This window comes from Sander vitreus, chromosome 8 (genome assembly GCF_031162955.1).
Source record: "Sander vitreus isolate 19-12246 chromosome 8, sanVit1, whole genome shotgun sequence".
In the NCBI taxonomy this organism is placed as follows: Eukaryota; Metazoa; Chordata; class Actinopteri; order Perciformes; family Percidae; genus Sander; species Sander vitreus.
In genome coordinates, this window is record NC_135862.1 from 432,501 (window position 1) to 460,396 (window position 27,896).

General features: G+C 45.4%; 2 protein-coding genes across 3 annotated transcripts in view; one reads left to right on the top strand and one right to left on the bottom strand.

The window, feature by feature from the left end:
* The window catches only part of LOC144521714 (transcription initiation factor TFIID subunit 4-like), a 24,825-nt gene extending 12,642 nt beyond the window's left edge, over positions 1–12,183 (bottom strand). The window contains exons 1-7 of the mRNA XM_078256277.1: positions 11,226–12,183; positions 8,242–8,461; positions 5,680–5,858; positions 2,175–2,246; positions 1,758–1,946; positions 454–576; positions 179–268 (exon numbers count right to left, since the gene is read on the bottom strand). Of these exons, the coding sequence (XP_078112403.1) occupies positions 179–268; positions 454–576; positions 1,758–1,946; positions 2,175–2,246; positions 5,680–5,858; positions 8,242–8,461; positions 11,226–12,014 (1,662 nt within the window). The 5' untranslated portion in view covers positions 12,015–12,183. The remainder of the gene's footprint in view (positions 1–178; positions 269–453; positions 577–1,757; positions 1,947–2,174; positions 2,247–5,679; positions 5,859–8,241; positions 8,462–11,225) is intronic.
* A 355-nt stretch (positions 12,184–12,538) lies between these two features.
* On the top strand, positions 12,539–27,857 carry lsm14aa (LSM14A mRNA processing body assembly factor a). 2 transcript variants are annotated; one of them, XM_078256275.1, is made up of 9 exons: positions 12,539–12,842; positions 15,617–15,780; positions 16,133–16,289; positions 17,774–18,118; positions 18,478–18,660; positions 18,868–19,042; positions 19,209–19,247; positions 19,447–19,681; positions 20,663–27,857. In XM_078256275.1, exons 1-9 carry the CDS (start codon positions 12,722–12,724, stop codon positions 20,684–20,686), a joined length of 1,443 nt encoding a protein of 480 aa, XP_078112401.1. In that variant the 5' UTR covers positions 12,539–12,721; the 3' UTR covers positions 20,687–27,857. The 2 variants fall into 2 exon arrangements, with proteins under 2 accessions (XP_078112401.1, XP_078112402.1); XM_078256276.1 differs by having other exon boundaries at positions 20,666–27,857.
* The last annotated feature ends 39 nt before the right edge of the window (positions 27,858–27,896 follow it).

Consider the following 27,896-nt stretch of genomic DNA (forward strand, 5'->3'; position numbering starts at 1 on the left):
TATAGTACTAGTAGTATGTGAGTATTACCTTGAGGAAGGGGATGAGGTAGTATAGTACTAGTAGTATGTGAGTATTACCTTGAGGAAGGGGATGAGGTAGTATAGTACTAGTAGTATGTGAGTATTACCTTGAGGAAGAGGATGAGGTAGTATAGTACTAGTAGTATGTGAGTATTACCTTGAGGAAGGGGATGAGGTAGGGCTGTGGGGAGGACTTCAACTCAGCCTGCAGCCGAGTGGTGAACTCCTCCGGCTCAATCTTTGCATCCTAAACACACAACACACAGATATATTATATTATCATCCTCAACACACACACACACACACAGGGGAAACACTGGCTTTAATGATAACAAACATTCTCCCGACAGAACACCACATATAAAAGCTGAACCCTGATGATACAGCAGAACAAGCTTAACATAAAACCTGATGATGAACTTGATAACGTACCAGCAGGTCCTGCACCAGGGCCTTGACATTCTTGGAGGTATCCGGGGAGGGAGAGTTGTGCGACGCCAGCTTGATCAGAGTGGCCAGGAAGTTCTTACACTTCTTCACGTTTTCCTGCATCTCCTAAAAATTAAAGAAAACACATTTTAAAAAGGGTTTAAAAACAGGAGTCAAAAAGTGCCAAAAAGGCCTTTAAAAGAGTCTAAATAATGATTTAAAAAAGTTTCCAAGAACGCCAAAAAATGTCATAAAAGCAACGAAATAGTGTCAAAACCCGTCAAAAAGGCATTTAAAAAGCACCACAAAAGCGTCAAAACAAGCGTGAAATAAAAAAAGTTAAAAAAGGCATTTAAAAGTTCTTACACTTGTTGACGTTTTCCTGCATTTCCTGTCGACACACGAGAGAAACACTGATGACGAGTCAGCACAAGTATCCGATTACTCTAACGGGGCTTTCACATTGAGCCACGAAAACGAGTGTTATCGGGTTACTACCGGTTTCCCCAACCAGGACTCTGGTCCAGAAGAAAGCGTGAACGGTGTAACCAGCAGCCACAGACCGCCAAGTCTTCACATTGTTCAGCAAATTGATACTGACCAATTGAAGAGCCAGTTGTGTCTTTAACACATTAATTTAGACCTTCTAAAGTTTGCAAAACAAACTTTCTAAAGTCTGCAACAGGGATCATGCGCATTTTAACCAATACTTTTCCATGACCTTTTCATGACTTTTTGGCAAATTTCTATGACTATGTATTCCTGAAAATGTCAGTCGACATTATACAATAAGAATAAAAATGTGTGTTAAAGTTTACCCTCAGAGGTTTAACAATAAAATGAACGATAATGTCTGTGGTTCATAGTGGGAGTCGTGATATCGCGCCCCAAATAGAATGGTGAGGTTAGGACGACGTGAAATACATTTATTAATCACATATTATTGTGCTGTGTAAAAAACAAAATCCATGACTTCCAAAAATTTCTGCGTCTTTTTATGTTTCCAAAACCTTTCCACGCCTGGAATTTGCATTTTTCAAATTCCATAACTTTTCCAGGTTTTTTCAAAACGTATGAACCCTGCTGCAAAACTAACTTTCTAAAGTCTAAAGGAAATGCACTTAGACTCATCTGGCCAATGATCTGAATGTTGTCACATGACTTGTGTTTTTGGTTGGTTTCACCAACTTGTCAGCTGATTGGGAGCATAGCGAAAAGCGCGGTGTGAGAAGGAACCTAAACAGAGGTTCTGGTCTCGGTGTGGACCAAACGCAGCCTCAGAATAGGGAAGTAGAGCGGGAACTGACCTGCGACACCACGGTGACTCTGGCGGGCGTCGTGGGCTGGGGGGCGGGCGTGGTGCTGGTCAGCGGGGCGGACGGGACTCCGGCAGGTTTGGCCACCGGTGTCCCACCCGCGGTGATTACCGTCTGTGCCTTCTGGGGGGTCATCTTTACCGACACCGCAGCTCCGCCCGGCGCCACCGAGAGAGCCTTCTGGGAACACAAACACATTTCACTTCACATCTTACCGCCGTTATTTATTAATCAGGTGAGTTTATTTTGGGCCAACAGTGTTTTTCATTTCTAGGGCTGCAACAAGATCATTACATAACCCAAGTGTTATTACACAATGAAGTCAATATGTATTAGATTAAATAATGCGTTGTTACACATCTCGTTCCCGTTACAATCTGTTTATGAAGTGAGAAACAGGAAGCAGACCTGTACGGTGGCGGAGGGAGACTGAACCATTCTGGTCTGAACGGGGGTGGCCAGGCGGACCGTCTGAGGAGCCTGCAGACAACAGGGAGGAAGAGAAGACGGCGTTCGGCAGCAGCAAATCATGGGAAACCTTAAAATGAGCACCATCAAACACAAGCGTTTTTGAGGTTTTGATGCTATTTCCCAATGTTTTTGTCGCTTCTTAAGAAATTTTTTGTAGTTACATTTTTTATATATATATATATATATATATATATATTTTTTTTTAACAGGAACCTGTTAAAGAGCCCATATGATGCTCATTTTCAGGTTCATAATTGTATTTTAAGGTTGTACCAGAATAGGTTTACATGGTTTAATTTTCAAATGACACCATATGTTTGTTGTACTGCACAGCTCTCTCTCACTGCTGCAGATCCTCTTTCAGCTGGTCTCTGTTTCAGCTACAGAGTGAGACCTCTTTTTTCTTCTTCTTCTTCTGTACTATCTTTGATTGCACATGCTCAGTAGCTCAGATGTAGATCATGTCAGCTAGCTAGCTCCATAGACAGTAAAAGAAAGGCTGTTTCTCCACCTTCAGTCAGTTACAAGGCAGGATTAGCTGGGAGACTTCTTCTAAATGAGGGCGCACATGGAAGTAGTTCTTTTGGAGATTATGGTGAACTTGTGTGTGTTGTAGCAGTGCTTTGCTATTGAGAACGAGGTAGCATGCTAGCGTTAGCATGCTAGCGTTAGCATGCTAACGCTACGAGCTAACGGTTGCGGTTAGCCAGCTCGTTTCGGCTTGTGACGTCACAAGCCGTGACGATTTTGAACAGCTCACCCGGAGACTGAAGGCAGGACACATTCAGAAACCGTATCTCACTCAGAACAGCATGGATGGATTTTTTTTTCAAAGTTTGTATGCGTGTGGAAGCACCAGAGACACAAAAGAACACCCCAAATCCCAGAAAAAGTGTTTTTTTCATAATATGGGCACTTTAAGATTCTAAAGAACTTTCTAAAGTCTGCAAAACAAACTTTCTAAAGTCGGCAAAACTAACTTTCTAAAGTCGGCAAAACTAACTTTCTAAAGTCTGCAAAACTAACTTTCTAAAGTCGGCAAAACAAACTTTCTAGTCTGCAAAACTAACTTTCTAGTCTGCAAAACTAACTTTCTAGTCTGCAAAACTAACTTTCTAAAGTCTGCAAAACTAACTTTCTAGTCTGCAAAACTAACTTTCTAAAGTCGGCAAAACTAACTTTCTAAAGTCGGCAAAACTAACTTTCTAAAGTCGGCAAAACTAACTTTCTAGTCTGCAAAACTAACTTTCTAAAGTCTGCAAAACTAACTTTCTAAAGTCTGCAAAACTAACTTTCTAAAGTCGGCAAAACTAACTTTCTAGTCTACAAAACTAACTTTCTAAAGTCGGCAAAACTAACTTTCTAAAGTCTGCAAAACTAACTTTCTAAAGTCTGCAAAACTAACCTTCTAGTCTGCAAAACTAACTTTCTACAGCTCACCCGGAGACTGAAGGCAGGACACATTCAGAAACCGTATCTCACTCAGAACAGCATGGATGGTTTTTTTTTTCAAAGTTTGTATGCGTGTGGAAGCACCAGAGACACAAAAGAACACCCCAAATCCCAGAAAAAGTGTTTTTTTTCATAATATGGGCACTTTAAGATTCTAAAGAACTTTCTAAAGTCTGCAAAACAAACTTTCTAAAGTCTGCAAAACTAACTTTCTAAAGTCGGCAAAACTAACTTTCTAAAGTCTGCAAAACAAACTTTCTAGTCGGCAAAACTAACTTTCTAAAGTCGGCAAAACTAACTTTCTAAAGTCGGCAAAACAAACTTTCTAAAGTCGGCAAAACTAACTTTCTAGTCTGCAAAACTAACTTTCTAAAGTCGGCAAAACTAACTTTCTAGTCTGCAAAACTAACTTTCTAAAGTCTGCAAAACTAACTTTCTAGTCTGCAAAACTAACTTTCTAGTCTGCAAAACTAACTTTCTAAAGTCTGCAAAACTAACTTTCTAGTCGGCAAAACTAACTTTCTAAAGTCGGCAAAACTAACTTTCTAGTCTGCAAAACTAACTTTCTAAAGTCTGCAAAACTAACTTTCTAAAGTCGGCAAAACAAACTTTCTAAAGTCTGCAAAACTAACTTTCTAAAGTCGGCAAAACTAACTTTCTAGTCTGCAAAACTAACTTTCTAAAGTCGGCAAAACTAACTTTCTAGTCTGCAAAACTAACTTTCTAAAGTCTGCAAAACTAACTTTCTAAAGTCTGCAAAACTAACTTTCTAAAGTCGGCAAAACTAACTTTCTAAAGTCGGCAAAACTAACTTTCTAGTCTGCAAAACTAACTTTCTAAAGTCTGCAAAACTAACTTTCTAAAGTCGGCAAAACTAACTTTCTAGTCTACAAAACTAACTTTCTAAAGTCGGCAAAACTAACTTTCTAGTCTGCAAAACTAACTTTCTAAAGTCGGCAAAACTAACTTTCTAGTCTGCAAAACTAACTTTCTAAAGTCGGCAAAACTAACTTTCTAAAGTCTGCAAAACAAACTTTCTAGTCTACAAAACTAACTTTCTAAAGTCGGCAAAACTAACTTTCTAGTCTACAAAACAAACTTTCTAGTCTGGAAAACTAACTTTCTAAAGTCGGCAAAACTAACTTTCTAAAGTCTGCAAAACAAACTTTCTAGTCTGCAAAACTAACTTTCTAAAGTCGGCAAAACTAACTTTCTAAAGTCTGCAAAACAAACTTTCTAGTCTGCAAAACTAACTTTCTAAAGTCGGCAAAACTAACTTTCTAGTCTGCAAAACTAACTTTCTAAAGTCGGCAAAACTAACTTTCTAAAGTCTGCAAAACAAACTTTCTAGTCGGCAAAACAAACTTTCTAAAGTCGGCAAAACTAACTTTCTAAAGTCGGCAAAACTAACTTTCTAAAGTCGGCAAAACTAACTTTCTAGTCTGCAAAACTAACTTTCTAAAGTCGGCAAAACTAACTTTCTAAAGTCGGCAAAACTAACTTTCTAAAGTCTGCAAAACTAACTTTCTAGTCTGCAAAACTAACTTTCTAAAGTCGGCAAAACTAACTTTCTAGTCTGCAAAACTAACTTTCTAAAGTCGGCAAAACTAACTTTCTAAAGTCTGCAAAACTAACTTTCTAAAGTCGGCAAAACAAACTTTCTAAAGTCGGCAAAACTAACTTTCTAAAGTCCGCAAAACTAACTTTCTACAGCTCACCCGGAGACTGAAGGCAGGACACATTCAGAAACCGTATCTCACTCAGAACAGCATGGATGGTTTTTTTTTTTCAAAGTTTGTATGCGTGTGGAAGCACCAGAGACACAAAAGAACACCCCTAATCCCAGAAAAAGTGTTTTTTTTCATAATATGGGCACTTTAAGAAAAGTCTACAAAACAAACTTTCTAAAGTGTAAACATTGTGTTTGTGATCGTTAGGAACAGAAATCGTAATCGCCAGTGTTGGCAGTCGTACAGAGGACGTAACGTACCGTAGCGGCGGTGGTGACCCGGATGGCAGTCCCGGCCGTTGGTGCTGCCGGTCTCTGGCTGAGGTTGGCCTGCGCCTGCGCCTGGGCTTGGGCCTGCTGCGTCTTGGCCTGTGCCTGGGCCAGAACCTGCTGGGGGACCATCACCAGCTGGCCCGTCTCCGTCCGGACCAGAACCATCCCTGGGACAGGAAACATCCTCAATAAATACACCAAGTGGGGATGCATAGTGCTCAAAACCAACATGAAAAAAAACCTAGTCATGTTCTCTCATTTCAGTTTTTTTGTTGTAAAATGTTTCACATTTCCTGCAATGCAATGTTATTGTTCATATAGCGTTCTAGCGGAAACACTGTGTGTGTGTGTGTGTGTTAGAGGTGGAACGGTACATGTATTCGTACTGAACCGAAACGGTACGGGCATCACCGTTCGATGCATGAATTTACACGGAGAATACACGGTATAAAAATAAATAAAACTTGCGTGCAAATTAATTAATGTAATGCGGAACTACTGTTAGATACGCGGGTTCTTTAGGGACACCTAATCTTAGCCCCTTAGCTCTGAAGCTCTGGCACGCCGCCTACGTGGCCGAGCTCCTCCTACGTGGCCGAGCTCCTCCTACGTATGCAGTTTAAAGAGTTCTAGGACCCGTCGGCCTCTTTAAGATCGCAAGTTTGGGAAAACTTGGGTTTCCCAGTCAGTTCCAGTAGTACAGGCGAGAGAGTGGTGGATAAGACTGCTGTCGTAGATTAGTGGTACGTTTCCAGCTTTGCGGCTCCGAACTGTTTTATAGCTGAAGTTCCAGATGGAGTTTGGAGATGATGTGGGGTACTTATTGTTTACATCTTACTTTACACACTTCAGGGTGGTGCAGCTAGCTCAGGGGACAGACTGGAGGACACTAGGTGGTACAGCCTGAGACAGCTAGCTCAGGGGACAGACTGGAGGACACTAGGTGGTACAGCCTGAGACAGCTAGCTCAGGGGACAGACTGGAGGACAATAGGTGGTACAGCCTGAGACAGCTAGCTCAGGGGACAGACTGGAGGACACTAGGTGGTACAGCCTGAGACAGCTAGCTCAGGGGACAGACTGGATGACACTAGGTGGTACAGCCTGAGACAGCTAGCTCAGGGGACAGACTGGAGGACACTAGGTGGTACAGCCTGAGACAGCTAGCTCAGGGGACAGACTGGATGACACTAGGTGGTACAGCCTGAGACAGCTAGCTCAGGGGACAGACTGGATGACACTAGGTGGTACAGCCTGAGACAGCTAGCTCAGGGGACAGACTGGATGACACTAGGTGGTACAGCCTGAGACAGCTAGCTCAGGGGACAGACTGGAGGACACTAGGTGGTACAGCCTGAGACAGCTAGCTCAGGGGACAGACTGGAGGACACTAGGTGGTACAGCCTGAGACAGCTAGCTCAGGGGACAGACTGGAGGACAATAGGTGGTACAGCCTGAGACAGCTAGCTCAGGGGACAGACTGGAGGACAATAGGTGGTACAGCCTGAGACAGCTAGCTCAGGGGACAGACTGGAGGACACTAGATGGTACAGCCTGAGACAGCTAGCTCAGGGGACAGACTGGAGGACACTAGGTGGTACAGCCTGAGACAGCTAGCTCAGGGGACAGACTGGAGGACAATAGGTGGTACAGCCTGAGACATGCAAAATAATAAAAAATTGCCTTCTGCATTTTTGTTTTTGCTTTTCTTTTACCGGACCGTGATGTCTGAACCGAGGTATGAACTGAACCGTGACTTCTGTGTACCGTTCCACCCCTTGTGTGTGTGTGTGTGTGTGTGTGTGTGTGCGTGTTTCTGTGTGTTTCTGTGTGTGTGTGCGTGTTTCTGTGTGTTTCTGTGTGTGTGTGTGTGTTTCTGTGTGTTTCTGTGTGTGTGTGTGTTTCGGTGTGTGTGTTTCGGTGTGTGTGTGTGTGTGTGTGTGTGTGTTTCGGTGTGTGTGTGTGTTTCAGTGTGTTTCTGTGTGTGTGTGTGTGTGTGTCTGTGTGTTTCTGTGTGTGTGTCGTGTTTCTGTGTGTTCTGTGTGTGTGCGTGTTTCGTGTGTTTCTGTGTGTGTGTGTGTGTGTGTGTCTGTGTGTGTGTGTGTGTGTGTGTATGTGTGTGTGTGTGTGTCGGTGTGTGTGTTTCGGTGTGTGTGTTTCGGTGTGTGTGTGTGTGTGTGTGTGTGTGTGTGTGTGTGTGTGTGTTTCTGTGTATGTGTGTGTGTGTGTGTTTATGTATGTGTGTGTGTGTGTGTGTGTGTGTGTCTCTGTGTTTGTGTGTGTCTCTGTGTGTGTGTGTGTGTGTGTGTGTGTGTGTGTCTGTCTGTTTGTTTCAGTGTGTGTCTCTGTGTGTGTGTCTGTGTGTGTTTGTTTCAGTGTGTGTGTGTCTGTGTGTGTCTCTGTGTGTGTGTGTGTGTCTGTCTGTGTGTCCCTGTCTGTGTGTCTGTGTGTGTGTGTGTGTGTCAGTGTTTGTTTGTTTCAGTGTGTGTGTCTCTGTGTGTGTGTCTTTGTGTGTGTGTATGCGTCTGTGTGTGTGTCTCTGTGTGTGTACCTGGAGGCATGGAGAAGCCTGGTGGTAGCTGGATGGTCTGCTGCTGCGGCCTGACGGCGAGCTGCTGCTGAGGAGCAGCGCCTCTGTTGGGGCTCGCCACCAGCCCGGGCCTCTGCTGCTGGATGGAGGCCACCACGGCGCCCGGGGGCCTCACCAGCGCCACCTGGCCCACGCCGTTCACCGCTGGCTTCAGGGTGACAGCAGTCGTGCTGCTCCCCGTCTGAGGAACAAAGGTGAGGGTCAGTAACAGTAAATCTCCTCAGAGTCAGGGAGCCAATCAGCACGCAGCATGCTTCTACCAAGATCTAATCATGTCTGTGATTGGCCGTTACATCGTAGAGACGCGATTCCCCAGAACAGAAATAGTTCCCTATATAGTGGGTTCGCCATTTTGTAGCGGTGTTCGTATTCTCCGCCGTTAATTTCACTCACTTTATAGTCCACTATGAAATACCCACAATGCACAGCTAATCTGAGCGTACATACAATGTAACCCTATATTTAACTCCCGTGTACCCACAATGCAACGCGGCCGTGTTTTCCGGGAGGAGAAGAAGGACTGAAACTGAAAAATGGAGCGTGGCTTTCATTTCTAAACAGTGGAAATGTAACATGCAACATATAATGGATATATACTAGCCGACCTCTGACCCTCCTCCTGAGGGCTGGGTTTGTTTACATCAGGACTCCGTCATGTTGTCACGGAGCGTCGCTCCCAAAATAGTTCACTATTTAACAAACACTATAGAGGGGAGAGCTTCAAACACAGCTCATGCGTGTGTGTGTGTGTGTGTGTGTCTGTGTGTCTGTGTGTGTCTGTCTCTGTGTGTGTGTGTGTGTGTGTCTCTGTGTGTGTGTGTGTGTGTGTGTGTGTGTCTCTGTGTGTGTGTGTGTGTGTGTGTGTATCTGTTTGTGTCTGTGTGTGTGAGAGTCTGTCTGTGTGTCTGTGTGTGTGCGTGTCTGTCTGTGTGTGTGCGTGTCTGTCTGTGTGTGTGTGTGTGTGTGTGAGTCTGTCTGTGTGTGTGTCTGTGTGTGCGTGTCTGTGCGTGTCTGTCTGTGTGTGCGTGTTTGCGTGTGTGAGAGTCTGTCTGTGTGTGTGCGTGTCTGTGTGTGCGTGTGTGTGTCTGCGTGTGTGTCCCCCGATATAGTCCACTCTTTAAGCAACACTATAGAGGGAGTAGTGAGTGGTTTTGAACCCAGCTCCTGTGGGAGCCGATATGGGCATTTTAAAACTGATCGGGGTCCCTTTACTCCCATCAGCGACGCCTGAGCAGAAGCTGATGTGTATGTGACCGTAGTAAGCGTTATAGTTACTTTGTACTTGCACGTAGTAAAACGTGTAGCTAGTGTCAGATCGGGACTTGTTATGAGCAGCTTTTTGTCATTCTGGGTCCAAATGAAAACCTGTTTTAAATGTTTTGGTCGTCTTTTTTGACACTTTTTCCGATGTCTTCGTTTTTTTTAACGTTTGGTGTGTTTTTATCAAGTTCTTTAAGCTTCTTTTGACTTTTTTGTCACTTTTTCTGATGTCTCGGTTGAAGTTTTTGAAGCATTTTTGTTGCTATAAAATATAGCAACAAATATAAAATATAAATGCTATAAAATCTAATAAAATACCCAAATTAATTGAGAGTATTGAACTGATCATTTATTTACCTTGTGAATAGTGTTGTATGGAACCAGCCACAATATTTTTTTGGGACAATTTAGAGAAAGAAACCCAAATTTTTGATATAGAAACTTTTTGAAAATGGGTCAAATTTGACCCATTTCATACGCAGGAGGTATACACAGGAGGTATACGCAGGAGGTATACACAGGAGGTATACACAGGAGGTATACACAGGTCTACGCAGGTATACGCAGGAGGTATACACAGGTCTACGCAGGTATACGCAGGAGGTATATGCAGGTATACGCAGGAGGTATACGCAGGTATACGCAGGAGGTATACACAGGAGGTATACACACACACACACACACACACACAGGTATACGCAGGAGGTATACACACACAGGTATACGCAGGAGGTACACACACAGGTATACGCAGGAGGTACACACACAGGTATACGCAGGAGGTATACACACAGGTATACGCAGGAGGTATACACACACAGGTATACGCAGGAGGTATACACACACACACACACACGTATACGCAGGAGGTATACATACATACACACACACACACGTATACGCAGGAGGTATACACACACACACACACACGTATACGCAGGAGGTATACACACACACACACACACACACACACACACACACACACGTATACGCAGGAGGTATACACAGGAGGTATACACAGGTATACACACAGGTATACGCAGGAGGTATACACACACACGTATACACAGGAGGTATACATACACACACACACGTATACACAGGAGGTATACACACACACACACACGTATACACAGGAGGTATACACACGTATACGCAGGAGGTATACACACACACACACACACACACACGTATACGCAGGAGGTATACACACACACACACAGGAGGTATACACAGGTATACGCAGGAGGTATACACAGGAGGTATACACAAGTATATGCAGGAGGTATACGCAGGAGGTATACACAAGTATACGCAGGAGGTATACGCACTAAAAAAGCTCCAGGATTTCCATATACTTAAAAATGGTAAATGACACGCTACAACATACTTTCCATTATATTTTTGACATATTTTGAATTGTCATGTTTTGTTTTTCTTTGCATAGACAAAATAAAGAGATTTCAGCTGTGACTTGGTGCATAAAAGTGTATCAAAATGCAGGAAATTAAGTCTTTGACGCTCAAAACTTCCCTGGGGGAGGACACCCAGACACCCCCCAAAGTCCCATTGTGGCCCATATATATATACGCATATACATATATACACACAGTACAGTATACCCACTACAATACATTAGACTACACCAAACCTACACCTTTGGCAAGTTTAGTTGGATTGTGCACCTGAGAGCTGGAGGCTGCCGGGGAGGGGGCGCCCTGCTGGGGCAGCGGGAGGGCAGCTTTAGGGTCGACTCCGTTCACCGGGCCGGGGAGCCTCTGCGGAGTACCGGCGGCGGGAGACGCCGCTGTGGACTGAGGAGGGAAGTTATTAGGCTGTGAAGCCATAGAGGATATGATCGTGGATCCCCCGGCACTGACAGTACTTATCACCGTGTTGGCCCCCAACTTTACAGCCCCGGCGCCGCCGCCGTTTAAACTTTGTAATCCGGGAGAAGCGGTCCTGATCGCCTGCGCCGCGCCGGGAGCCGCCGCGCTCGAGCCCAGAACACTCGAGCCCAGAACGCTCGAGCCCAGAACAGCCGTCCGTTGGAAGCTAGCAGCGCCCGGCTGAGTGGGCAAAGTTCCCGGGGAGATAACTGGAGATGCTCCGACTCCAACTGTTTGTAGACTCGCTCCGGCGGTGATCACGGCCCCGGCGGCGACAGAGGAGGTAGAAGAGGTGAGGGGGTTCCCGGAGAGCGGCTCAGAAACGTTAGCGCCGGGTTCCTGGGTCAGTAACGCCGCTTTTGGATGCCCTTGTTGCGGCTCCACAGACCCCACTTGCTCGCGCACTTTCCCTGAGAACTGCCCGGCGGCCGTTGGCGCTGCGTCCCGTTTCCCGTCGGAATAAGAAGCAGCGGGAGCCTTTCTGTCGCCGAGCTGAGACTCCAGAGAGCCAACTAAGTCGCTAACTGCTTTCTCATCCACCTCATTGAAGAGCATGTCCTCCAGTGGGTCGGAGGCTCCCGCCATCTTTGATATCGGACCGTTGTGCAAATCGTATTTTAGAATGTACGCATGCGCGGAGGATCCGAGTTGTTTTCGAGCATAGAAATAGAAAGATATAGAAAGGATGTTTTCCTTACCACCCAGGTTCCTGCCTAAAAGGAAGTTTTTCCTCGCTACTGTTGCACTAAATGCTTGCTTTTTGCGGGGAATTGTTGGGTCTTTGTAAATTATAGAGTGTGGTCTAGACCTCCTCTATCTGTAAGACAACTCTTGTTATGATTTGATACTATAAATACAGTTGAGTGAAGTGAACAGATTGTATGTGTTTAGATGTGGCGTTATTGCATTTTATTCCGGGTTTTTTTTCTCGCCACACACACACACACACACACACACACACACACACACACACACACACACAGATAGACGCACACACACACACACACACACACACACACACACACACACACACACACACACACACACAGTGTTTGCTCTTCTATCCCACACAGATCTAGATCTCACGACGGAGCGTAAACGCGCGATACTACAACTTCCCGTTAGCCCGCGCGCTCACAGCCATCCGATGGAGGATGAGGTAGCCATGTTGTAGCTGTGACGAGAGCTTGTTGGTGGAAAGAAAGCAGAAAGACTCTCTTTCTTCTGTCTGCACGCGACACGCGGCTCCATCGTGTTCCCCGCGCGCGGACCGCCGGTTGGCAGCGGAAACCATGAGCGGCGGGACGCCGTACCTCGGCAGCAAGATCAGCCTGATCTCGAAGGCCGAGATCCGCTATGAAGGGATCCTGTACACCATCGACACCGAGAACTCTACTGTCGCACTGGCTAAAGGTAACACTCATGCTAGCGTCAGCGTTAGCTGATGCTGTTATCTGTGTGTATCTGTGGCTAAAGCTAACACTCAGGCTAGCGTTAGCTGATATCTGTGTGTATCTATGGCTAAAGCTAACACTCGGGCTAGCGTTAGCTGATATCTGTGTGTATCTATGGCTAAAGCTAACACTCAGGCTAGCGTTAGCTGATATCTGTGTGTATCTATGGCTAAAGCTAACACTCGGGCTAGCGTTAGCTGATGCTGTTATCTGTGTGTATCTGTGGCTAAAGCTAATACTCAGGCTAGCGTTAGCTGATATCTGTGCGTATCTGTGGCTAAAGCTAACATTCAGGCTAGCGTTAGCTGATGCTGTTATCTGTGTGTCGGGTGCTTTTAAAATAACGATTAAAGTGTGTTTCGGTGTCAGACGGACATCTGCAGGCTTAAGGTTTAAACTCGGAGCAGGAACAAATCTGCTAACCCTAACCCAGCAAAGCTGTGAGCCAGGTGGCTAGCGTTAGCATAAGCTAACCCTACTTTACGTTAGTGTTATCGAGCAGGATGCTAAAACGTCAAAGTTCAAGGCATCTTAACTTGATCTGAAGGGCGACGTCACTTTTCTAAACCAAAGTAACTACTACCAAAGTAACTACTACCAAAGTAACTTATACCAAAGTAACTTAGTGGTAACGCAAGATAACTTTAACGTGAGTTTAGTAAAATACATGTTTTCGTTCTATCAGTCTGAAAGAAGACTTGTTTTATAGGAGATGAAAGCCCTAAATCTGCCTGTAGTGTCTCCCCTCAGTTCTGTTAATTGGTCTGTGAGTTCCCCGTGCTAATGAAGAGGCTTAAGTGTGTGTGTGTGTGTGACAGGCTGAACTCACCTCACCTGCTTCACCAACAGCAGATTATGACGACAAACCGCATAACGCCACTCCCACGTCCCAGCAGCTTTCATCCCTTTAACGGGCAGCCGGGCACAACACTTTCACAGTGAAGTCAGGGTTTTCGTAAAGGACCAGACACCCCGACCAGACGGCCGACCGTCAGTAGTAAAGCCAGCGGGACTGATCAGTCTCCCCGAGTTGGTCCACAAAGTTCCTCAGAACACCGAAGAGACGAGACGTAATACGTCTCCATAACGGCAGGCGGAGCTAATCTGGATTGTCGCCCTAAAATGAAAACCAGCAGCTGATTGGACGAACGCGTCACGTGGGTCTGGCTGCTCCCCGACCATCATGGCGTCTCGTTCAGAATACGATCTCATATTGGACTAAGATAGTTCACCGTAACGTGTTTCTGGAAACATGTGAAGAGAGAAACAGGCCGTGCAGCTGCTGAATCTGTCTTCATTTCAGATCAACAAAGGTCAGTTTATCAGATCTTCATCAGATTCTGAGAGGCTCTAGTCACGCTCATCCTGCTCCCCGTTTCCTGGTTAGCTCTCCACCAATCAGATGGCTCATTGAGTCTGACTGCCGGCAGTGCCCGCCCCCCCGATTATACAGGTCAAATCAGCCAAAATGAAGACCGACGGCCCCTCGGACGGACGACGGCACAGAACACACCGACCAGACTCGAGTCACGACCTCCCAGACTGTCAGACGGCCGATTATCGTCTCGATGTGTCAGGACCTTAACGGGCCAGCTACTTTGGCTACGTACACAAGAGCAGGGCGTGAGTGGTGCGTCTGCTCCATGGAGAGCTGCTCTACAACCGTATGACAGGACAGTCTTCTGATTATAGTTTTTGCGTGAGGTGTGTGTGGCTCTTTCACACAGAAATGGATCATAACGTGTCTATATTTCTTTTAAATTAAACTCCAGATAGACAGGGAACGACTTAATGTCTGTCAGTGAGCGTGTTGGCAGTTTGGTTTGGAGAGTTTGTTTTTATTTCTTGATTCCTCTGATAACAGCTGACAGTAGGTTGATGGTACACAGCTCTGATAACAGCTGACAGTAGGTTGATGGTACACAGCTCTGATAACAGCTGACAGTAGGTTGATGTTACACAGCTCTGATAACAGCTGATAGTAGGTTGATGGTTCACAGCTCTGATAACAGCTGAAAGTAGGTTGATGGTTCACAGCTCTGATAACAGCTGACAGTAGGTTGATGGTTCACAGCTCTGTGCTGCCTCCAACAGTCCCAGAGGAAAAGCTCAGCGAGTCTCTGTGACTCCCAGTCCTCCACCGTGTGGCGCTGCAGGTGGAGACGGTTAACAGATGCATTCAGCAGCACATCGGCCCGCCAACGCTCCGCACACGTTACACGTTCAACGTAGCCAACGCGTCAAGTATTTTCTTTCAACTAACACAAAAAATCTGTCTTTCGCCAGTTGAGCTTGCGATGACAATAAAAAAACTATATTGTTCAACCCTACTTTAATATGTTTATTAATAGCAAGTTATATAGTTATGGCCATATTCAATGCTGTGGCATGTTTTCCTCGTATCGTGCAGCCTAGAGCTGAAGATCTTTGTCTTAATTTCTATCATTTTCCCCCGCCTCGGGCTCCTGGTTGCGCTGTAAATGAGCGGTCAGGTGATGGATGCTGAGGAGGAGAAACGGAGGCGGGCCTCTGGTGGTTATGCTTTGGTTGCACCGGCAAGCAAAGGCTGGTGTGTGTGTGTGTGTGTGTGTGTGTGTAAAAGGGTTTGGGCTTTCAATCAAAATGTACTTGTTGGGCTCAGCCTTGTCGTGCCGAACCTTTAAGGCCCGATTGCAGCCCTAATGTCCCACCTTTGAATGCCTGTGATGCTAACCGTGTCGTCTCCCCCCACAGTGCGTTCCTTCGGCACGGAGGACCGGCCCACCGACCGGCCCATTCCCCCCCGAGATGACACGTTTGAGTACATCATCTTCAGAGGCAGCGACATCAAGGACCTGACTGTGTGTGAGCCGCCCAAGCCAACATGCTCGCTGCCTCAGGACCCGGCCATCGTCCAGGTATGCTTTCACACAAACACCACAGATGCATTCTGGGAACGGAGAGAAAATCGGAATCGGCAAAAGGTTTTATTGCCACAATAAGTTACACTTCTGTGGAATTTGTCTTGTTGAAATTTGATTGGCAATAACAAAACATTTAATCAAGTGAAGCTGATATTACCAGTCCCACTATGAACCACAGACATCATTTGATGGTTGAACCTCTGAGGGGAAACCTTAACACAGATTCTTATTCTTATTGTGTAATGTCGACTGACATTTTCAGGAATACATAGTCATGGAAATTTGCCAGAAAGTCATGGTTAAAATGCGTCTGACCCCTGTTAACATCAGCTGTCTTCCTCCTCAGTCGTCGATGAGCTCCAGCTCTTCTTCTGCTGCAGCAGCTCCGACTCCGTTCCAGACCGCCGGGTCCTACGGCCTCTTCAACCGGGCTCCGGCGCCAGCCTACAACCAGTTCAGCTCCAGCCCGCTGGTTTCCCCCCAGTTTGGACCCGTTGGTGTCGGTAAGTCTGGTGTGCAGGTTCAACTCTCGGCGTTTCCCGATGGCCCGGGAAGAGTTAAACACTGCAGCTGGAAAGTCATCTTAAACCAAATTATGTAATATTTTGTTCTTTCACAAATATGTGCTCATTCACGTGTTATTACTTCCTCCAACTAATCAAAGAATTCTCGTACACGTAGACTCTAACATTCAGAATCATTCAGAATACATACGAGCAACTCGCTCGAATGATGGCCGCCATGTAGCGCCTCCATCTTTATAATACATTAACCAAAGAGGGACATACCTCCATCTTTATAATACATTAAAGGTGCAATATGTAATACTGACAGCTAGTGTTTAAAATAGTTACTGCAGTACAAATTCAAAATACTGGTCGTCTCCCCCGCCCCCTCCTCCCCAGACACTTGGTTGCCAGGCTGAGACCGCAGCATCCACAACAATGTTGCTAGACGCTAGTCTCACATAGCCAGACATCACTCCACAGCTCAGCGAGTAGCTAACGTTATATACTGGCTATATTGAGTCATAAATGCCCGTCCCTAGTAGCTGTGATAAATTAGCCTGAAGCTAATGCTTACCTGTTCAGGAGGAAATTAGCCAACTCTGCGTCATTTTGGGCTCTAAGCTGTCTCCATCTCTCAAATACATCTCCGATATTTACCCAGACAGGTTTGTTACGTCTCTGGTCACACAACTGTTAGAAACATGCCGTTCTTTTTGTCGGGTCAAATCAATCTCTGTTGATCCGTTAGTTTGTTTGCTGCTTTCATGGCTGTACTAACGTTCAGCTGTAGCGCGCTGGGTTTACGTTTCTACAGGTAATATCTGGCAACCCAGTCTGGCTATCAAACTGGGCAGTTGATACCAACACACAGGCCAAAACACACACAGACACACACACACACACAAACACACACACACACACAGGCCAAAACACACACACACACACACGCAGGCCAAAATGCATGCACAGACATTACGTTACGGAACGGAGATTTCAAAAGGAGCAAATACTGGCATTAGCATTGTTGTCAGAGAAGATAGTATTTCAACTTAGCGTGTTTCCTTAATATCTGACGCACAGGGAAGTTAAATTAATTAAAACAGAATTAAAACGGCAACGTGACAGGCAGAGCAACAAGACCAAAGTTAATGCTGGAGTGGCTAGAACAGCTGCGTGTCAACGATGGAGATACTAAGAGATCATTTTGGGTTCGGCCACCGTAGGAGGAAGGGCTAGAAAGTAATATTCAGTTGGTTGTCATGTACAGTTTCACCGCTAGATGGAGAAAGTCTTACAGTGTAGCTTTAAGACCCAGTCTGACTGGTGTAACATTGAGACTTTACGTCAGCAGGATGACAGTGTCTTGGCTTTGTGGAAGACTAAGATGTGTGTATTGCAATGGTGATTTAAAAATGATATTTTGTGCAGCCCTAATTTCCAGCATTGTGTACCACTAACCCCCCCCCCCCCCCCCCCAGGGCGCAGCAGCCCGGGCCTGGACCCTCTGAGGAAGAGCCCCGCCCTGGAGCAGGTGATCCAAACTTCCCCGTCTGCTCCGGCAGCCACCCCCACTGCCCCGGCTCTCGGGCTGGGACGCAGGAGCCCCGCCCACGGCCGCACGGCCCCCTCCTCATCCGCCGCGGCGCACAGTGTCCAGAAGGTCCAGCAGCACCTGGACGGCGTGGACACACGGAGGGGGGAACCCGTCAGGGGGCGTGGAACCCACAGCTGGTCTGCCCCGCGAACCATCTCGGCCTCGCGCATCATCGCTGGGGATAGACCCTCCACCACAGGACTGCCCCACTCTGTCTTTAGCCAATCAGGTGAGACCACAGGACTACAAGAAGTTGACGGTGTATTCAGCTAGTCTCTGCCTTCCTCTCCGAACTCTCCTTTAATTAAACTCCTCGCTACTCTTCTCTGGCGTACGCACACCTGGTACTTATCCACTTCACGCACGCTATTGGCTGATGGAATATCAAACTTTGAACGCAGCACAGGCGCACCCGATGGGAAGTGGGGGTGAGAAGGAAAGATGTTATTAATGAATTTGAGTCAGGCCCAAATAAACGTCCATATTTCGGGTAAAGAATCATTTCCAGTTCGTGTGACTAGTTGACATTTAGTTCCAGTGTGATTAGTGTGTTTTAGCTGTGATGTAACGTTTGGTTCTGTGATTCAGCGGCTGCCGGAGCGCAGGCCAACCGGCGCGGGCGTGGAGGGGGACACCGCGGCCGGGGCCGCTTCAACGTTCGCCGAGACGGACCCATGAAGTTTGAGAAAGACTTTGACTTTGAGAGCGCCAACGCCCAGTTCAACAAGGAGGAGATCGACAGAGAGTTCCAGAGCAAGCTCAAGTTGAAAGGTATCTACTGGAAGGAGATATATATATATATATATATATATATATATATATATATATATATATATATATATATATATATATATATATATATATGTATATGTGTGTGTATATGTATATGGCCACATCTCCTCAGTCATGTCCTGACATTTGATTTATACTCTGGCAGCTTGTTGTCCTGAAGCGTTGAGACTGTGTTTGTTCTCTCAGACGAGAAGACGGAGAAGTGTGAGAAAGCGGTGAACGGAGAGGAGAAGGTGGACTCGGCCATAGAAACCCACAACAGCGAAGGAAACGCTGAGGAGGAGGGAGATCCGCTCGGACCCAACTGCTACTACGACAAGTCCAAGTCTTTCTTCGACAACATCTCCTGCGACGACACAAGGTACCCGTCCCAGTCCGTCGCGCTCCTAGTCTGTCCTCCTCCCAGTCTGTCCCAGTCCCAGCGTGTCCCAGTCTGTCCCCCCTCCCAGTGTCAGCGTTCAGAGAATAGTTTCTTTAGTCAAACAGCTCTAGTAGTATAAACTAATGATGTGTTCTTGTTTCCTCAGGAAAGCCAATGAGAAGTCTGGAGTCTCTGGTTTCCCGAGGTAAGACGTGTTCCTCAAACACAACATGAAACTAACCTGAAACCCAAATGAACTCAGAGGCTAACAGGACTTAGTAAGGATTGTTTCAGTCCACCATTACTGCCTGGTTCTATAACTGGTCAGAAACCAGTGGAAGCTGTCGGAGGAGATGTCCTCAAAGGTGATGACTCTTCTTCTCATCTTCCTCTTCCTCCTCCAGGGAGCGGAGGCAGACGTGGGCGGAGGAGCGGAGGATGAATGCCGAGACGTTCGGCCTCCCGCTGCGTCGAGGCCGCGGCGGTTACCGTGGACGCGGAGGAATGGGTTTCCGCGGCGGCCGGGGCCGTTCGGCCAGCCGAGGGTCCTTCGGGCCACCGCAGGGGGGCGGCGGCTTCAGGGGCGGTTACCGGGGAAACCAGGCCGGACGGGAGTTCGCCGACTTATCGGCATACAGGGTAACAGTTACTATATATATACACACACACACACACACACACAGGACCATATCTTATCAACATACAGGGTATTAGAAGAAAGAATTACCAGAGAACGTAAAATCATCTCAAAATACTGACTTGGATTTAAATGACCGACGCTTTTCAGGTTTTAAATAAAGTAAAGAAGTATTTCAGTTCTTCCCGTCGATGACAACTTCTAGTTTTTCTGGGTCAAAATTTTAAACTTTTTCTTCGTTTGTCACTTATTACGAAGTTTTTGTCGTTTTATTTGAAATTTAAGGGGGTTTTTTTGTCCTTTTTTTTTTTTTTTCAACTCTTAACATTATTATTTTTTTTTAAATGCTATAAAATTCATTTAAACACCCAAATGTTGTTGAAGTAGTGACCCGATCATTTATTTAACGTGTGAAGAGCGTTGTACGGAACCATCCACGTTGTTTTTCTTTGATAATTTGGTTAAAAGGAACCCAAATTTCTGATGGAGAAACTTAGTGAAATGGGTCAACGTGGCGGCAGGGTGCCGTGGCGCCAGGACGCCAGGGCGTCGTGGTGCCGTGGCGCCAGGACGCCAGGGCGCCAGGAGAGTTAACAGCTGGACGGTTTCTGTCTGAAAACACTCGTTAGCACATCGCAAAGCCCAACGCAGTATCTTTGCTAGTTTAAGACCGACGCAGTCGTCAGTTTCCTGTCCAGGATTCCCGCGACTACGACTGCGATCACCCTAATAAAAACTGTGCTTAATATACTATATATACGATATCGTGAGAATTTCCTCAGCAGCGACGCATGAAGCTGAAGAATTACCAGATAACGTAAAATCATCTCAAAATACTGACTTGGATTTAAATCACAAAAGCTTTTCAGGTTTTATAAAAGAGTCCAGAAGTCCTCGTGCGTTGAAAACGTACGAGCTCCTGTGTATAGAGTGTGTTTTAACCCTAAGTGTCTGTCTGTGTGTTTCTGTCCCTTTCGTTCCAGAAGGATAACAAAGTGTCGGCGTAGTCCCGACAGGAAGACGATTCTACACAAAGGTGGAACTTCTTCACGCTTCAAAACGGGGGAAACGAATAGTTTGGTTGCTATTTTGTTGACTTAAGATAATGAAGATTGTCTACTAGTTGTATATTTGTCACCAGCACTGGGGGGGTAGACGGCTCGAACACAACGGTGGAAACAGCAACAACAAGGATGAGGCAGTTTATCAGAGAAAAACATGTTAACAAGTCTAAGAACAGAATAATTATGTATAAATGTTCCAGTTCTTTGTTTCTCCCCCGGCTCCTTTTCCTAAAACCTGTCTTTGATAATATTTCGGGAGCTTTATGGTCAGCGGAGATCGTAACGTAACGTCTCAGACGCACCTTTCTAACGTGTATTTTTCTACGACTTTCTTCCTGTTTCGCAGCATCACGTTTCTCCCGCATCTTCAATCGCTTCAGTGTTCGTTCACCCAAAATCTGTCTCTGACGCTTTGCATCTTTACTTTTCTTTTTCTGTCGATCTTAACATGTTTTACTTTAAGGGGAACTTCGGGGTTTGTTTTTTTTGCATCCTGGACCCTTTTTTTCCATGTTTTTGTGTCTAAGTGACTGATGGAACAAATATCTTTGAAAGCAGTCCAGTGTTGAACGAGAACGCCGCGGTTAGTCACTAAAAGTTCTGTTGTTGCTGCTGACAGACTCAGATTATTATTCTAAGTGTCTGACAACATTATGGGATGGATCCCTACAGAGATAGACCTTTTAGTTAAAGAGTAAGATCCTTTTAGTTTAACATGAAACAGCCCCGAAATCACCATCACCAAACCCACCAGACTCCATGTAAATAATCAGGACTTTTATCATCGTAAAACACACTTCATTCAAAGTGGACAGAAACTAAATAAAACTACCAAAAGCCGTCTTGGTTCATCTGCCCACTGTTCCAACAATCACCACTCTGGTTTGGTTGAAATAAACCCTTAATTCACCCATTTACATGTGGAGATATGCTGGCTCTATACACGCTAAAAGTCCTGATTATCTACATGGAGTCTGGTGGAGATATGCTGGCTCTATACACGCTAAAAGTCCTGATTATTTACATGGAGTCTGGTGGGTTTGGTGATGGTGATTTTGAGGCTGTTTCATGTTAAACTAAAAGGATCTTCCTCTTTAACTAAAAGGTCTATCTCTGTAGGGATCCATCCCATAATGTTGTCAGACACTTAGAATAATAATCTGAGTCTGTCAGCAGCAACAACAGAACTTTTAGTGGACGCTAACTGAATTAATGGCAGCCGGTTACAGCGTTCTCGCTCCACACTGGACCAGTTTCACAGATCTTTGTCCTCATCAGACACGCAGACACAAACAAGTTACCCTTCAAAGTGTTTTCTTGTGATCGGTGTAGAAGACATTAGTGACTTTAGCGAGCCTCAGCTGGTTGTTGTCGTAGCAGACGGATCAAAGTTCAGTCGCTTTCCTTTCACGTTCTCAGCTCATTTCTTTGTGATTTCCTTCATTGACGGGTCGCCGGTGCTTGGGTACGTTGGAGCTGTCGTGTAATCTTCGTATTAACACGCTTTAAACTTCCGTAGATTTAAAATGCCTGAAGCAAAAACAAAGTGAAGACGACGTTTGCATTTACGGTCTTTCTTCAAAGAAAGAAGCATGTTAAACGGACAATTATTTAACTGTTATGTCTCTTTAGTGGGGTTGGGTACCAAAACGTTCGTTCCTGCACAACCGGTAGGAATCGGACCGAATTAGAACGCCGATTTCGGTTCCTCATTTCCTCTCCGTCGCTCCGAAACGGATGTAAAAATACCCCCCTCTCTCTGTAGTCTACCGTTAGCTAGCTACCGTAAATGTAGGCTACTTTTAAAATGCCATATTTCTCCTCTGGGCTCACCAAAACGGTCCTAAGAGCATATTAACCATTCACTGCACATGATCGCTAGTAAACACATTGCCCTTGCTCTGCTAGTCTACCGTTAGTTAGCTAGCTAGCTAGCTAGCTAGCTAACTAACATTTAAAATGCCCAAAGCCAAGCGGTCCAAAGCGTGGGTATATTTCACTCTATAAAAGAGTCTTTCTCTGACGTCATTTTTCAGTTTTTCAGGAATCGGTTTAGGAATCGGAATCGTAAAAATCCAAAGGATACCCAACCCTACTCCATAATAACTGATTGAATTGTTTGTTATTGTGTGAAATCCAATCACAGCACAGGAAACAGAGGAAGTGTTTAGTTATATGTCAGCGTTGTCCAGCAGAGGGCAGCACACACCCAAAATAAACCCTGTTATAAGAAGATGAGAGCCAGCGTTTGGTTTTTACAGATGAAGAAACAAAGTACAGACACCAAACAAAGGATTTATTAAATACAAATATGTCAAACATTTGTTATAACTAGGGATGCACCAAATCCAGATTTTTGGGGTTCTGCTGAGTCCTGAACCCCCTGGTTGAGGTTCTGCTGAGTCCTCGTCCCGTCCTCAGTCCATGAACACAGTCAACACATTAATGAAGTAAACAGTGACTGTCCTTCCTTTGCCGTACCTGAAGTTGCTGCATTCTGGCTGCTGTCTGTAGATTCCTTCATGCTCAGCTCGTATTCTTCCAGATGTTTCATACCAGATGTTGTAACAGCGGTGATGTTGTGTATTGTTTAGGGTCCTCGCCACCACCAGACTAATCAGCATTGCAGATTGAACATGTAGCTGGACTTGAATGGCCTTCTTTTGACTGAAAGTACCGCCAAACAACACTTTTTCTGCTCACGGCGTCATTACAGCGACCAGCGTAGCGCGCGGAGTGCAACCATAGGGTTCGGCAGAAACCCCGTCAAAAAGCCCAATATTCAGCCGAGTCAGAAGACCAGTCCTGGATTCAGTGCATCCCTCGTCAAAACATTGTAAGTGAACTTAAATCAGCTTTGTTTCCTGCGTTGTGATTTGATTTTAATGTCACACTTCTTCCACTTATTACAGCCAAAGCACTAAATAATTGTCCTTTTAAAACGTTTTATGAGTGTAAACGTCCACGTATTGTACAGGAAACATAGCGTGCTTTCATTTGCGGCGTTTAAAATCCTCCGTAGCTGGAGGCGTTTGCACTTTTCTGAGCAGCTGTTCCACATGTTTTCGCCCGTTGGTACAGCGGGAACATTTCAGTCGTTGGTCGGGCTGCTGCTTGACGAGACACACTAACTTATACCGCCTTCAACTCGGCGTCTTTAAACACAGCCGCCCGGTACCGAGAGAGCTTAGCTCCACTTTTAAAGCCACTAACGTCCTGCGGCGCAGCACGGCGGCCGCAGCCACAGGAAGTGATGTCGGCTATAAACAGATAAATAAGACTTTAAACGAGCCAGCGTTCAGCGTGTAGCAACAGTTTTCTAGCAATATTCCCCCTCGTGTTTTTAGAGGCTACGAAGGATCGGCTGGGATGAATTCTGACTGGATAGTGTGACGGGTGTGATTTAAGTACTTTAAGACTCCTTCGCTGATGGTTTTTTATCTGATTTGACAGGAAGTGTTGAGAGTTGCAGTTCTGATGCTGTTGATCTGAGCGGACATTGTTTTCAGATTACAAAGAAATGGGATATTCTGAAGCACTTAATGTGGTTTAATGTACCTGTATGTAACAATGATCAATGATCCCCAAATTTCTCTCTCATATTGCTCCTCATAACCACTGAAAACTGTCAAAAAATCTAACCCAAAGTCCAATTATTATGGACGTAATCTGATATTTACAATATAGGCTCTAATGAAGCAGACGCGCTTAATGTCCCATAACGTCCATAATAATCGGACTTTGGGTTAGATTTGTTGACCGTTTTCAGTGGTTATGAGGAGCAATATGACCCCTCTGCGTCTACGCCGTAGCCTGACGTCACCTCTCCAAAAATGTAACATGTCAAAGCGACGCACGCCGCTCGGCCGTGGCTTGGTAGCGTTGCATTCCCCCCCCGCCCCCGACTCATTTCCTGGTTCTCCTTCTCCATCAACAACATGAAATCAAGGAGAGGGTTAACTTCTCCTGCTCCAGATTTCCCACCGTGGTCAGAAAGACCAGGGAACACACAGACACGCACACACACACACACACACACACGCCGGCTCGACGCACAAACCAGTGCACCAGTATAACGTCAGTCCACGTACGTAGGCTACGGAGAAAGCTCTGCGTGGAGCCTCCCCAGAACCATAAAACGGCCTTCAGCTTTTTCACGTTAAGCGTTTGAGAATGTCCCAAATATTCTGTTACGTTAATAACTTACTGACTCCCCCGAGAATCTAAAAACTGGAGAACTTAAACTTGATATATATGTATAAAACACTCAGTTTGCTTTTCTTTCTTCAGCGACTCGCTGACGCTTCAACTGTACAAACGTTAAATGAAGTTCTGCTTTTTGGTTTTTGACTCGAGACATAAAAACTACCGGCTGCAACTAACGGATTATTTTCTGGCTTTATTGATTAGTTTGTGTCCCTAAAATGTCAGAAAATGGTGAAAAATGTGCATCAGTATTTTACTCAAATGTCTTTTTTTGTCCACAACTCAAAGATATTAAGTTTAACATGATATAAAAACGGAGACAAGCAGGAAAACCTCCATGTGTGAGAGGCTGAAACTAGAACATATTCATATTAACACGCTGACATCACACACGTTTACCTGTTTTATATAAGAATTACTCAAACTGATTCGTGGATTATCAGAAGAGTTGCAGATTATCGATGAATTTTTGCAGCTCTGAAACTAAATATCCGCGTTTGTTGGGAGAAGTTTCAGTCTCACATGCAAAGATACCTTTAAAGTACTTTATCTGTTTTTCTTGACTCGCCTAAAGGCCCTGACACACCGCCCAGACGCCGACCGTCGGCAGGAAAGTCAGTCGGACTGATCAGTCTCCCCGAGGTCCAAAAAGTGCCTCAGAACACACCGGAGAGACGCCGAGTTGAGCCTACGTTCTGTGCTTCAACGAAGGCGTCACGTGGGTCTGGTTTCTCCAGAAACTCAAAGCCAGACTGTCACGGCGTCTCGTTCAGAATCCGATCTCATATTGTCCTAAAATAGTTCACCGTAACGTGTTTCTGGAAACATCTGAAGAGAGAAACAGGCCGTGCAGCTGCTGAATCTGTCTTCATTTCAGATCAGAGGTCAGTTTAGAAGATCATCAGCTTCTGAGAGACTCTAGTCACGCTCATCCTGCTCCCCGTTTCCTGCTTAGCTCTCCACCAATCAGATGCCTCATTGAGTCCTGACTGCCCGCCCTCCGACCCAGCAAGTCAGCTCGGCCCAAATGAAGGCCGACGGCTCCTCGGACGGACGACGGCATGAACACACCGACCAGACTCGAGTCAGCGCCCTCGCCAGACTGTCCGGCGGCCGACTATCGTCTCGGTGTGTCAGGACCTTAAAGCTCGAGAATAGAAATGAAATTAACTGAAAATGGGGGGAAAACGAGACATTTTAGACTTTATTGCACACGACTTTAAGATCTTGATAAAAGGATTTGAACTTTAATGTCGTTGCTGTCGGGTGAAAACCTTAAAAGTCCCAAAAATAAAATTAGGAAAAAAGTTGAGATATTTACTTCAAACTAAATCTAAATAATCTAAAAAGTTTGAATATTTGTAAAACCAAGAACAAGAAATTAAATGACAAAACGTGGACAGCCGGTGGAAACGTTGTACGTCCAAAACTTAATTAAAACTAGGGATGCACCGAATCCAGGTTTTTGGGGTTCGGCCGAATACCGAATCCACTGGTGAAGCCTCATGTTGACCCCTTTTCTATCAGAAATATGGGTTTCTTTAACCAAAATGAACATGCAACACTAAAATAAAAATTGATCATTACTTTCATGGTCTGCCAGCGTCGAAATCTGTGATAATACATAAACATATATTTCCTTTGAACTATTACGCAAAATGGAAAATTAGGCATAATTTCATGTAAATGAGGTGCAGTGACAATAAACTCCAAAGAAGTGTAAAACGAAGTAATAAGTTGGAATCAAGTTGCTAAGAAGATGTAAGACAGACCTTGGGCAGACTTTACAGGCTGCTTTATGAACAGGCAAACCAAACCAGGTCAGTTTTGGTAGATGGGAAGACAACCCCCTGGTTGAGGTTCTGCTGAGTCCTGAACCCCCTGGTTGAGGTTCTGCTGAGTCCTGAACCCCCTGGTTGAGGTTCTGCTGAGTCCTGAACCCCCTGGTTGAGGTTCTGCTGAATCCTGAATCCCCTGGTTGAGGTTCTGCTGAGTCCTCGTCCCGTCCTCAGTCCATGAACACAGTCAACACATTAATGAAGTAAACAGTGACTGTCCTTCCTTTGCCGTACCTGAAGTTGCTGCATTCTGGCTGCTGTCTGTAGATTCCTTCATGCTCAGCTCGTATTCTTCCAGATGTTTCATACCAGATGTTGTAACAGCGGTGATGTTGTGTATTGTTTAGGGTCCTCGCCACCACCAGACTAATCAGCATTGCAGATTGAACATGTAGCTGGACTTGAATGGCCTTCTTTTGACTGAAAGTACTGCCAAACAACCTTTTTTCTGCTCACCAGTTCCATTTCCACTTCCTCTCAGCCTGCTGCATTGAAGCTCCACCTACGTAAACACCTTCCTGTAATCAATGGCGCCGTCATCACGGCGACCAGCGTAGCGCGGAGTGCAAGCGTAGGGTTCGGCAGAAACCCAACCCCGTCAAAAAGCCCAATATTCAGCCCAATCAGAAGCCCAATCCTGGATTTGGTGCATCCCTGATTAAAACATTGAGTTCTTCACCTCGAACGAAAACGCATCGTCACTGTTTAAATATTTGTAAAAACCCACGGCTGAAGTCTGCAGAAAGGTTTTATTTCCCCAACAGCGACCATTTCCCGATCTATTCCTCAGCATTAAGACACTCAAACATCTCACCCGTCTGAGAGCTTTGGTCTCACCCGTCTGAGAGCTTTGGTCTCACCCGTCTGAGAGCTTTGGTCTCACCCGTCTGAGAGCTTTGGTCTCACCCGTCTGAGAGCTTTGGTCTCACCCGTCTGAGGGCTTTGGTCTCACCCGTCTGAGAGTTGGAAGGTGCAGCTTTCAGACGGACGAGCATGTTTTCTGTGACTCATATAAAAAGTCTTACTGTTTAATTCTGATCCATTAAAGAAAATGAAAAGTTGTTCAATTATATTGGCAGTTAAATGATGTATTTATAAAACAAAGTAAA

Bases quoted from the DNA above. Each gene is read 5' to 3' on its own strand.
- lsm14aa (XM_078256275.1), top strand. From the start codon at position 12,722: ATGAGCGGCGGGACGCCGTACCTCGGCAGCAAGATCAGCCTGATCTCG. The intron at 16,290-17,773 runs GTAAGTCTGGTG...CCCCCCCCCCAG, and splicing joins GTTTGGACCCGTTGGTGTCG to GGCGCAGCAGCCCGGGCCTG. The intron at 19,043-19,208 runs GTACCCGTCCCA...TTGTTTCCTCAG, and splicing joins ATCTCCTGCGACGACACAAG to GAAAGCCAATGAGAAGTCTG.